Source organism: Spermophilus citellus (assembly GCF_964194105.1).
Source record: "Spermophilus citellus genome assembly, chromosome: 15".
Lineage (NCBI taxonomy): Eukaryota > Metazoa > Chordata > Mammalia > Rodentia > Sciuridae > Spermophilus > Spermophilus citellus.
Genome location: NC_138195.1, coordinates 20,148,377 through 20,161,692, shown reverse-complemented (window position 1 = coordinate 20,161,692; position 13,316 = coordinate 20,148,377). Strand labels below are relative to the sequence as shown.

The 13,316-nt window shown below is 41.4% G+C and overlaps 1 protein-coding gene across 2 annotated transcripts in view; it reads left to right on the top strand.

Annotated features, from left to right (window-relative positions):
- VSTM4 (V-set and transmembrane domain containing 4) overlaps positions 1-12,794 on the top strand; it is a 101,979-nt gene extending 89,185 nt beyond the window's left edge. For both annotated transcript variants that reach the window (XM_081268834.1, XM_081268833.1), the window contains exon 8: positions 11,335-12,794. In XM_081268834.1, coding sequence (XP_081124960.1) covers positions 11,335-11,460 — 126 coding nt within the window. In that variant the 3' untranslated portion in view covers positions 11,461-12,794. The remainder of the gene's footprint in view (positions 1-11,334) is intronic.
- Positions 12,795-13,316: the final 522 nt, after the last annotated feature.

The window sequence follows — 13,316 nt, the reverse complement described above, 5'->3', positions numbered from 1 at the left end:
GATGATGGTGATGGTGATGGTAATGATGATGGTGATGGTGATGGTGATGGTGATGGTGATGGTGATGATGGTGATGGTGATGGTGATGATGGTAATGGTGATGGTGATGGTGATGGTGATGGTGATGGTGATGGTGATGATGGTAATGGTGATGGTGATAATGGTTGTGATAATGATAGTGATGATGGTGATGATGATAATGATGATGGTGATGGTGATGATGATGGTGGTGTGATAATATGCTAATGCACACACTTTGGCGGGAACTTTCCAAGTATACTCACTGCTCCAATACTTAACGTAGATGCACACATTTAACTCTGAAACAATCATAATTGCCTCCATTTCACAGAAAGGCAGGAGAAATGATGTAGGTCGACACTGAACAGGTAAATCATGATGAATGCTCTAAGTGGAATACAGGAAGAATCTCCAAGTGTTAAAATACAAAATGAAATTTCATTCCTTAGCTCTTATTTTTGGACGTAGTATCTGCTAAGCATTGGCCTATATTTTTATAAATCTTTGTCCATCCTTAGATCTTGATAAGGACCCTGGATCTTAATCTACATATGATGAAAAACCACTGGGGAATTTTTTGTGGGGCAGTGAGTGGCATGGTTTGACTTATAATCTAGAAAGATTATCCTTCCTACTATTAAAAAGAATTCTTTGGTACAGGCCTGAAGCCCAGGGACATCCATCAGCCCCTAGTACATGCTATACCCAAGGAGTCTAAGTGTCTTCTTTGCATCTAAATATATCAAAGGAGCTAAACATTAAAGCAGTATTTGTTCATAATCTATAATAAAAATAATAGCAACAGCAATAATAATTGAACTCATATAGAATTTACTATATGCCTATCAGATACTTAAGTCCACTGTATGTACTAATACATTTAATCCTTAATATGATGCTATAGGAAAGATAGTACTATGAACCCTACATTGCAGTTGAGGAAACACAGGTACAGAGAGGTTATGTACCTTGTCTAAGGTCACACAATTTGTAAATGGCAGACTTTCTGTCACTAGGAAAATATGCTCTTAAGCACCATTGGACAGTCTCTTGCATAATCCAATGAGTTGAGGAGAGTATTAAAAGCAGATGATTAGAAGACTGAGCATGTTAAAGATTGCAGATTCTCAGAGTGTACCCCTTGGTTGAACCAGAAAAAAACATACCCTTTTTTTCTAAGCAAAAGCAGTCTTGAATGACATTTCCAGTAAAAGTACTTTTGGAAGGCAGCTGGGAATACATATATCCATGGTCCATGGGGGGAGGAAATGAATAACCATATTAGATCATGGAGCGGTCACTGTGCAACTATGAAGTTTCATGTATCAAGACCATTATCTGTAATCACATTTTTGCTCACCACATGCATTGGTGAAACCTAGAGGCAGCCATCTGTCTGATGACTTATAAAATCTTAAGGCAGTGAGATTTAGCCCTAGGCCTTTCTGTGTTTGGCTTCAGAAGGTTCTAGAGATAACCATCTCTCTCTGTCCCCAAAGCAGTTGGTCTGTGGCATATATCTGTCTGCATATTGAATTCATTCTAAGGATGTGCTTTGCTAAATATCTTTTGAATTCTAGGGAGTCAAGTGCATGATATGAATTTGCCCTGTCTAGGATTCCAAGGTGCCAGCAAATCTGGATAGGACTCTGAATTCCTCACCTCCATCCAAGACTTCTCTTCTAAGCTCCAGATCTTTCCTGTCCCACATAGCCCCAGAGCACATTGGATTATTGGCAGTTAGTCACTGGTTAACCACACAGAGGCCGGGGGTGGAGGTGGGAATCTGGGCTGATACGATACTAAGGCTTGTAAATAACTGAAACAACATGAAGTCTTCCCTTTCCTCCATTGCCCTCCCCAGTCCTTGGCTGCTCCGTGTATCTGCCTTTGGAAAGTCTTGGGTTTTGTGGCTTCAGAGCTCCTGTTCCCTGAAACCAAGCCAGGCTTCTGATGAGGAGGGCACTGGCTCTCTTCTCCCTCTGGCTGTTCAGTTGGAGCACACACTGTGCACTGAGTGGTGTGAGCCTATCCCAAGCTTCATGTGATTTGCACCAGTGATCCTTCACTATTTTCTGGGACTGCTGTCTACCTGTCCGGCTCACCTGGATACATGGTATTCACATCTGAGTATAGACATAGCCTTGATCCTGCTTTTGTAAATGCTGATGATAGCCATGAACATGGATCCTGGCCAGGACTCATGGGCTCTGAATAGACTTCACCTGGCCACCCAGAAACCTTGAGCAAGTTTCCTGCCTTTTAAAACAGGTTTGCTCATCTGCAAAGTGGGTGTTATCATTGGACCCACCTCATAAGGGCCAAGGTGAGAATGGAATGTGATGGAGGATGTTGGTCCATGTTTTCTGGGTTCCACTCTAAGAAGGACCGATGCTCCTGCACTGGGTATGCCATCTCCCAAAGCCACTTCTGGATCATGTCCTTTGATCCTTTGTGTAATATTTCTCTCTTGGAAAGAACTTTCATTTGTTGGTTTTGATTCTTTATTTTTACTTACCATACACATCAGAGAGCTCTACATCTTCTTTCCATAACATGTTAAATGTATGCCAATCAGCAGACCCCTGGAACTCAAGATGAAGTCAAGTTTACATCCAAGGCATGTTGATCTCAGTATCAGCCATAGGAGCCATGGCATGTTTTTTCTTTCCCAAGTTGACTTACAGAGACTCCCAAAGACCCTTCTATCCACAGAGCTTACTGAACCCACAGCCCATCCTCCTTGGTGGCCAAGGTAGTATGTGTTCAGGGAGAGTTTGTTTTACCAGTTACTTCTCTATTGAATAAAAAATGAGCACTTATCTTGAAGGGAGAAGAGGAAGTCTGCCCTTAATAATTTTCATCCTCTCTTGGGTAAATAGATTCCTGATAGTGCAACTCTGTAGAACTGCAGGTTCGTGTTTTCGCTTGAAGGTGACGTTAGCGTAAACATCCTGTGTCCTGGTTATTGATCTGTTGCTGTGATAATGGTATTACCCAATTGAACTTCTGACATTGGGGACCTTGCAGTGGCTGCAATTGCATTTTTCTTTTATTCCTGCAAACTTAATTCAACTTGCACATCCAGCTGTGATCTCTATGAAAAAGTATTATTTTGCAGGAGTCTGCATAAGAGCACATTAATTTTCTCTCTCTCCCTCCCTCCCTCCTTCCCTCTCCCTTCTCTCTTTCTTCCCCAGTAGAAATGTCAACTTTTTAGCTTGAATCATGGAAGCACACCCACAAAATGAAATGCTCAGAAACTGCCCATTAGGAGCTTGGAGGGTGGTGTGTTCCAAAGAGATGTGTAACTTCTGAATCCCCTGGAGTTGGTTTTTGTAGTGTCAGCTAAATCAAATCATTTCTTTTCTGTAGATGTTCTTTCCATAATCATCACCCTATAACCAGGAAGGAAAGGCTTAAATTAGAGGTGGGAGATGCAGCCTGAGCTGTCATCTGTGGGTGCTGCTCTTCCCCACTGGTGGAAAACAAGGGTGGGGGCTGCTTGACAGGCCGTCTGGAGCTGTAGCACTTGCACACTGACTTGCTCACCCTCAAGTGAGGAGTCCACAGACTCACAGATCTGCACCGGAGATCTGTGCTGTATGATAATCCTTCCCTAGTTTCTGAGGGGATGCGGAGGTATGAGAATTTAATCTGATTCAGCATCTGCCCGTGAGCATTGGAGTTGAAGTCTAGGATGGGTCATTACTGTGCCACTGACACCTACTAAAATGGCTATAAAAGAAAAAATAAGTGCTGACAAGGATGAGAAAGACTCAAAGCTCTCACACTTTGGTGATCAGGAGGGAAGTTTCTTATAAAGTTAAACACACACTTGCCAAGTGACCCAGCAGTTCCATTGCAGGGTAATGCCCTAGAGAAATGAAAATATCCCCCTAAAGACCTATGAGTGGATGTTTGTGACAACTCTGACCCACTTGTCTCTCAGCAGGGGAATGGATATGCTAACTGTGGATGGGTATGCTAACTCTAGAATACCCTGGAACACTTCTCGGCAATGGAAGGAACAAACTATACACAAAACTTGGATGAATCTTGAGGGATTCAAAAAATCATATACTGGCAGTTTCAAAGAGTTACATATTCCATAATTCCTTTTAAGTGACACTAAGAGACAAAATCACGATGACAGAAAATAAATCTGTGGTTTCCAGAGGTTAGAGTTGGAGGGGATGCATGACTACAGAGGGGTATGGGAGTGGGGGTCATTCAACAGTTCTGTATCCTCATTGTGGTAGTGGTTACAGAAATTTACACGTTAAAAATCATGGAATTTTTAAAATTCATAGACAATTTTGCTGCATGTCATTTTTTTTTTAAAACCTCCTTTATACCACTGGAAGACAGTAGGAGGTATGAATAGAATTGCACTCTTTGGACTGAGTGTGCACACATGTGGGCACAGGTGTGTGAGCCTGCCTGCAGGTTTGGGAGGGCATTGTATACCTTTAAGAACAAAGCTCAGGAGCATACTTATAACATACTTGGGTTGACTTAAAAATAAATTCATAACAATTTATTATAAAATCCCTTCATTTTTTACCCATTGGGCAGTTTAGAAAGAGGGAGGAGGGAAATTGCAGAGGCTCTGAGTACAGGAGGATATCACAGGTATGCAGAGGACCCTGTCAGGGAGGTCACCCAAAAAGCCTGGTTGGGTTTTGAAGGAATCGAGATCCCCTTGTATACAGGGCAGGAGGATTTTCATGCCAAGGGTTTTAGCTTCAACAGAAACCTGAACTGGGAGACCTTCAGAGGGACACCTGGGAGGGAGGCCCAGCAGATCACGTAGGCTGTTTTGCATTCATAGCATAAACCCTGGTATTTTCAGTGGTCTCTGGATGTCCAAAGTGCATAAATGCCTTCCCCTGGGGCATTGCAACCTGTGTCATTATTGCTAAAAGAACTTCTCTGATATTCTAAATAATGGGTCAGGTAGATCTTGAGGCAGCTATCAGCAGGTTCCTGTGCATTGAAGGCATTTGTCCTCTGGCCCAGCTCCTGATGCTGTTGACATGGTATTATAAGTCTCTCTTCCTTTCTCCCCTAATCGTTGAAGATCTTTTTCCACATGAAAGCAGCAGACAGAAAATAAATGCTGCCACTTCTCACCAGCTAGGCCTTCTATTTAGCCGTGGGAATGTGAACCCCAAAGCTTTGACTTATATTGTATATTTTGCTTTGACTGAGAGTGATTGGCATTTATTTATCTGATAGAACAAAATATCTGGGCAAAGGCCAGGGCCTCTGCCACAACTTATGGCACCTTTGTGTAGGTTACAAAAAAGTATCCCTTGAAGAGACAAATTGCAGAAGCGCTCCCTCACCACTGTGGGACAGCCCTGCATCCTATAGTGATCTTGGGATCATTGAGTGTTGGGTGAATTTCATCCCTCTGTCATCCAAACCTGGATGACCCTGAGTAGGATGCAGGCTGGTCCAGGGGTTCACTGAAGCCAGAGACCACACTCCTTTGTCATTTTTTTTCTGCACCATCTTGAACATGTCAGCCTTGGTTTTTATTCACATTTCATTTGTTTTCATTAGAAGGAATAAGAGACCTTGCCCAGAAAGTCTAAGCAGACAGGCCTAGTAGAATCCCATTCCAGGGCCGTGAGCCCTTTTCTTTTCTTTTTATTTTAATATTTTTTTTTAGTTGTTGATAAACCTTTATTTATTTGTATGCGGTGTTGAGAATCGAACACAGTGCCTCACACATGCCAGGCAAGTGCGCTACCGCTGAGCCATAGCCACAGCCCCCATGAGCCCTTTTCTATAGAACTTTTCTGTCTTCTCTTCAGTGCATCCCAGACCTCAGTCCAGTTTCTTCCTGAGCTGCAGCTTCTCTGCACATCATTTTGCTTCATCTTAGGTCTTCAGCATAAAGAAAGACAAAGAAAGAAAATCAGCCTGAGAGAGAGAGCTCTGGAGGAGTAGGGGAGAGCATAGGGATTGGGGCAGAAGTCAGGCGACAATAAAACTGACTTTTCTCATGCAGAGGCTCTGTGTTCTCAGTTTTAAAAATGAGAATGACCTTGGGTTCCATCCCAGCTCTGGGTTTAGTTCAGATGCTAAAAACTGTCCTACAGCAGTCTTGACATGCGGCGGCCAGGCTCATTACTCAGATGGGGACATCACAGCTGGGTCTTGTTTTGCAGCCCTCATGCTGGAGCCAAGTGCTCTTCTTAGCAGTTAGAATGTAAACACCAGAGTCCTAATGCTCTTTTCTGAAAGCTGGAGAAGGGCTTGGGCTGCCAGCCAACCACCTAGATCTGCTGTAGCCCAAAGACAAGGACAAGTCACAGAGGACAGGGCAACTGGGGTTGGGAGTCGTGTGTCGGAGGTATTAAATGAAGGAGTCCTAGGACCTCTTTTCTCTAGCCCGATTCCTCACTGAATCAGGGATCCATGCACAAACCTTGGCCCCTTCCAAGGGTGGGATGTTCTCCTCAGCTGTTGACAGAAAGTGCACGGATCTCTGGATTCCACCCACCCTACTCAGGTAGTTCATCCCCTTTTCCTCCAGGAGGGCTATTTTCTCTTCTTCCTCTCTCTTCTGTCCCCACCTTGTGATAAGGCCACCACAACAAAGTGCCACACACTGAGGGCTTGTGCAATGGAAATGTGCCTTCTCACAGTGCCGCCGCCGAGGGGAACTCTGAGATCAGGTGTTGGCAGGGCAGGTTTCTCCAGAGGCTCCGCTCCTTGGCTTGCAGATGTATCTTCTCCCTGTGTCTTCACATCTGTCTCCTTTTGTACATGTCTCTCCCTAATCTCTGTTTCTGATAGGGACATCTGTCACCTTGGACTAGGGCTTGTGATAATGAGCTCATTTTAACTTTACTAGTGTTTTAAAGAACCCATCTACAGATATAGTCAGTTCTAAGTACTGGGGGTTAGCACTTCAATATGGGAATTTTGAGGGACATCATTTAGCCCCTAATAGTGAATTTCCTAGAATTTGTTAATCTCCAAGGTTAATTGTTCCCATAATTCTTGTTGATGCATGACGAATTCAGAACATGCAAAAATGGATGATGTTTTGACTGACTCTCTAGGGGGGAAGCAGTGATACATTTAGTACCTTCTGCGGGCCAGGCACTGTGCCCATATATCCACAAACCTCATTTAAATCCTCATTGTCCCTGATTGACACCAGCAAGGCAAGTGTCATTGTCCCTGAGCACCAGTGAGGCAACTGGCCCAAGGTCACACAGCTGACATTTGAACTGAGGTGGGAATTCTTCCTGAACCTGTGCTCTCTAGTCAATCCCAGGATGATGCCAAAGGGTAACTTTTCTCACCTCCTCTCCAAGAACACTTTCATCAAATTAAGAGAAGTTTCTTTCGTTCTAGCCTTCTTCTGTATTGACATCTGTCTGTATCTGCCCCTCTAACCCCCCTTGCTCATAAAATCCTCCTCCAACCTGAGAAGAGAATTCTCTTTGGCTGATGGGAAATGTTTGATTGGACAAGGTGTTGGGTACAGATAAGATACCAAGCTGCTGAACAAAGCAGCCCCTCTGTATGTGTGGGTTCTATGTCCATGGATTCAACCAATCACACATTGAAAATGTTAGAAAAAAAATTACATCTGTATTAAACATGTACAGATTTTTTCCTATTCATTATTTCCTAGCTATTTTAATATAACAACTATTTGCATAGTATTTACATCATATTAGATATTATAACTAATCTATAGATGATTTAAAATACCTTAGGGATGTATGTATAGATTCTATGCAAACACAACACCATTTTATACCAGGGACTTAAGCATCTTTGGGGATCTGTGAAGTTCTGGATCCAGTTCCCTTCAGATACTAAGGGACACAAATGGTGGCCCTTTTTTGCCTTCAAAGAAAGAATCTGACCAGGAGAGTCTGAAGGCTGGCTGGAAGGGGGAAAAAGCATAAATCAAAGAGCCCTGGAGAGAAGAAATGGCAGCGTTGCTTCTCACATGTTGAGAAGGTTCTAGGGTTTTTACTAAGGGGCTACCAGGACTTCCCAGCAGTTTGTTCACCTCTGCCGCCTCTTTCACAGTGACTATAGCAACATTTGGACATAAAGATACAGCTCAGGTCTGAGACCTGAATATCCTACTTTTGCAATTCCCTTTATGCTTTCATGGGACCTAAAGTGATAAGCTTGGTGGTGAACAGCCTATTCAACATTATTAAAATCTCTATTCTGACACTAATGTCCCTTAGACTCCAAAGCCCCTGACGTTCAAGCCCCTTATGTAAAATGGTGTGGCATTTGCATATAGTCTGTGCACATCCTTTTGTGCTCTTTAAATCATCTCTAGATGACTTACAATACCTAATGTAGTGTAAATGCTATGCAAATAGTTGTTACACTGTATTGTTTAGGGAATAATGACAAGAAAAAAATCTACATGTTCAGCACCCATCAAGTTATTTTTTCCCAAACATTATCAATACACAGTTGTTTAGATTTGCAGATGGAGAACTTGCAAAACTTGTACTTCCATCCTTCCTGTACTTCCAAGAGTAGGGAGGGGACTTGAAAGGGCAAACTAACAAAATACTTCCTGGTTCATCTTTAGAGACCCCGTGGCTGCCCTCCAGTTCTGAAATTGCCATAGACATTAGGAGTGATTTCTTAGCTTAAGCTAAATTGGGTTTGTCTAATTGGGATTGCAGGGAATTTTCATCACCTGAAACACAGGTGAGGCCCTGCAGCAGGTCTCTCACCTGGCTCTGCTCCATTGCAACCACATGCTGATGTAACCATTGCATCCTGCTCCTGGCTCCTGGTTTTACTACCAGTTCACTAGTCTTACTTAGTCTTAATCACAGGCCCCCAATATTTCTCTAAGCTACTTCTCAGATGCACCTAAGTCTTCCACTGAAGCGTCAATGCAAAGAAAAGTAGCTTGGTGAAGAGTATACATTTGCCCCCTTTCATTGGCGATTAAGAATTTATTCCCAGTTAAACATGTTAGGAAATGTAATTAAGCAATGGTTGATGGTCCTAGATAAGTGTGCCTGCCAGAAAAAAAACAATAGGTTCTTTAAAGATGCCAAGGACTGATATTATGCATCTTCTGTTGGAAACTGTATGCACTTCACTATCCCAAGCCTCCTGTGTGCTGCCTCATATCTTCAATCAAATTATTATATTCCAGAAATATGCATAAGGGAAATGATTGTACACATTTTATGGTGGGTTGTTGCTTGTAGCAGTAATTGAAGTACCTTTTCCACTTATGAAAGTACTAATTTTATTTGTTTTTATTGCTTTTCTAGATGCAATTATTTATTTAGTGTGCTTTGGCTTTATTAAATTATGCTTACTATAGGAACATCATAAAAATGTATGAAAACAACACATCAGCCCAGCCAGCCTGGTGACCTGTATTGAGAACGCTAGTGTTATTTTTCATATCCAAACGTAATGAAATAACTTAAGAATAAACAGATAATCTACACTAGAAAACAATGCAATTTCAAGGTAATGCGATAAAACACCTGGACAATATGATTTTATAAATCTTGGTTCTAAAATTTACATGAGTTGGGTTTTGAGTGCTTATTTGAGGACACATGGCATTTCTAAATGGAATCATTATAATGTGAAATGTAATTAAACGGAAAGGCAAGAATGTAAACAGGGTTTTTGTTGGCCGGTAAGATGTGGAAGACTAAGAAGCAATGTAAAGACTTTTGGTCTTTACAAGCAGAGACTCTCATCCCTAGGTAGGGTCTTTGAACTTGAAAAGCAGCTAGACAATCTGTGCAGTTTGCTTGGTAATCAACTGAACCAGAAGGTCCTAGATTTAATGAGTTTTTGTTGTTGCTCTTTTTAGTTATACATGACAATAGAATTTGTTTTTATATAATTATACAAGCATGAAATGTATATTCTTCTAGTTAGGACCCCATTCATATGGATGCACATGATGGTAGGATTCACTATGGCTTATTCATAGGAAAATTATTTCAGATTCATTCCACTGTCTTTCCTTCTCTTATTCTCCTAGTTCTTCATCTCCCATCCTTCATCTTTGCCTTGTGCTTCCTGATCTAGGATTATGCTCCCTCTCAAAAGAAAAGAGGCTTTTTTAAAATTTGCTTTGGCATTTTTTTTTCAAGAAACTTAAGTTGAATGTACAATTTACTTGTCTGAATTTTCATGAGATAAATAAACTGGCTCCTGGTTTTAATACTAGTTTTTTCTAGTCTCTCCTAGTCTTACAGGTATGCTAAAAATGTTTATTTGAGCTACTTATCAGATGCACCTGAGCCCTCCATTGAACCATCAATGCAAAGAAAGGTAGCTGGGTATAAACTTTTAAAGACCAAAGTGAAAGCAACAACAATCAATCTAAAGCCAAAAACCTCATTCTTCCTTTCTCCCTCTCTCTCTCTCTCTCTCTCTCTCTCTCTCTCTCTCTCTCTTTTAGTGGTAATTATTACATTTAGATTTCCTGGAATTAACATTGTTTATATTTTCCTAAACATTACTATTTTACTCAGTATTTCAAAATATTTTAAATGAGTTGAACAAAATAGTCTCATAAAAATGTTGTAAGATTTTGTTCATTCACATTCTACCCCATTTCTCATTCCCTATTTTTACTAATTTATGCTTTCTCTTTTATATTGATCAATTTATTTTTTCAGTTTATTTGTTTTATGGGTGATTCCCAAGCATCAGCTTTTAGATATTCTATTGTTTGTCTGTTTTCTGATTCTTGCAGTCTGGTTTTACTTTTATTGGTTTCTTCCTTCTTCTTTACTTTCTGATATTTTATTCTTCTTCTCAATTCTTGAATTGGATGCTTGATCTGAATCAGATATTTTCCCATAAGCATGTAAGACCTGGATTTTTCTTGAACAGTGAGTGTTTCAACCATACTGCTGGCAAGTAATATTTTTTTTTATCATTATCATCAAGAGACTCTGAAATTTTAGTTTTATATAAATTAAGTCCTTTATATAATGCTGCCGGGATGTTTTGTTTCTGTCTCACTTTTTTCAAAATGAAAGTTTTCTTTGTGGTTTAATGTTAACCACATTTTGTGAGTGTTCCTAGTCAACTTGAACACAGCTCACAGTCTTCCTTTGCAGGGCATAATGTTCTATATAAGACAATGAGAATTGTCTTATTAACTATGTTATTGGCTTTATATATACTTTAACTTGGTCCCCATGCTTTTCCCTTTAAGTCCCCTAAAGGCTTTGAAAATGCATACTTTAATATACATATGTGCTGTGGAACTGCCTGTGGTCAGCTACAATTGTGTTGTTGTTTTTTTAGCCAAAGATTGCTGAGGAGAACTTGACCTACGCTGAGCTGGAGCTGATCAAACCCCACCAACCTGCCAAAGGTGTCCCCACCAGCACCGTGTACGCGCAGATCCTCTTTGAAGAGAACAAGCTGTAGTGTCACCGTTTCCTCTCCTGTGGTTCTGTTATCCCCACCACCCAGTTATTTATGAAACCTCAGAAACAATGTCCCTATTTTTATATTTTCATTTGTGCCTTTTTTTATTGATTGTTCAAAACATTACAGAGCTCATGATATATCATCTTTCATACATTAGACTCAATTTGGGTTTTTCACTTGTGCCTTTGCATGTGGTGGGGAGTCCCTTCCCAACACATTCCAGGTGCCTTTGAAGGTACAAGGCTGCTCTCCCTGCAGAAATAGGGGCTGCAGCCTTCGGATGAATCTCCCCAAACAAGCTGTTCTGGGGCCTGAGCCCTGGGGCAGAAGGACTCTGCTTCTGAGAGTACCTCAGGAGACTGCTGAGCCAACCTCCTACACTTTTTCTCCACTGTCCCCGGATTTTAATTTGTTAAAGTCTTTTTAAAAAATCTTAACTGTAATCTGCCACCCTTCCTGTATCTGTGATATTGAACTCCTGGTTTATAGCTACAGGAAATGCCGTTATAGGCCAAAGTGTAAGATGGTAGATATGTAGTAATTGGTTTTCTAAGACTCAGATAACATTGCCAGGGCACCCAGAGCACAGAAACCCACTGATGGCAAGCAGTCACTTAGGATGGCATCCATTGTTTTAAATAGATGCACTGATCCTGGTTGTTTAATGGCAGAGGGGATGATTTGGGGAAAGCCTGAGGTTTGTCTTTGAAAACTCTGGTACCTCGTGATTCTCAGAGGCTTCAGGTCAAGAAGGACACCATTCTAAAGGGCTGCTGGTTTCAGCAGAATGAACCTAGATGGACAGAGAAACATTGCTTACCCTTTTCCAAAGAAACAAGTTTGCCAACAGTGGACACACTAGAGCAAGTGGGCTCTTCAAAGTGTGCTGAGCTCAGCCGACTCACACTGAATGCCCACTTGTGGGAAAGCAAGTCTTCCACCAGGTTCCCTCAGGGTGGGGGAATCAGGAATATAAGCCATGCTGAAAACGTGTCACAAAGACCCTGTGCTTGCCAAGTGCCTTGCCCAGCTCAACCTTCGACATGAACTGTAGTGGGCTTGGGTGGGCATCATGGATGTGTGGAACATAAATCCATGAAGTTGCTCTGTGGACCTGCATGATGTACAGAAATCTTGAACTCACTGAAGATGGATTCATTTAGGAGAAGTCATCCTGTCACTCTGTTTTAAGGATGTTTCTTGATATGTGAGTGTACTCTGGGTGGCTATTTACTGCACACTATAGAAATTGACTTTGTAATGGACCATGTATATATGATAAATTATCTATTTTAAATACAGTCGGGGTATGAATTGTGCCCCTCTCCATATCACTGTGAGACTTTGGTTGAGTTTCTTATCCCCGAATAGCCTCAGACTCAAGGTGAGTGTAAAGGTGAATTAACCTCTCGTAGAACTCTTAAGGGTAAAATGGGATAACGAGTGTTGCCAGATTCTGGAAGCTCTAAATTGCTACACAATCTTTTTTTGACATTTATGCTAAAACCAATCTGCATTTCCAAAGTAAAAAATTTCTAAGACTTTCATTGCAATGGCTTTAAAAAACAAATTTTTGATTCACAAATTTAGCCTGACAATAATGCTTCCAAAGTCCCATGATACCTTATGAGTGCCTCTTATGGTTTATTGGAAAGGGTCCAAATGGAAGCAGCTATTGGTTTCCTGGAAACAAAAATGGCCTGCCTTTACCAAGTGGAAGTCCGTCCTCTCTGGCTGACACTTGCAGCTCATTCCTGCCCTCAATGCCAGGTCTGAAAGCTAATGAACACAGCACACAGCTTTTGAGGAACCAGCACGATTCAGAAGAACTCACTAGAACATCCCAGGACATC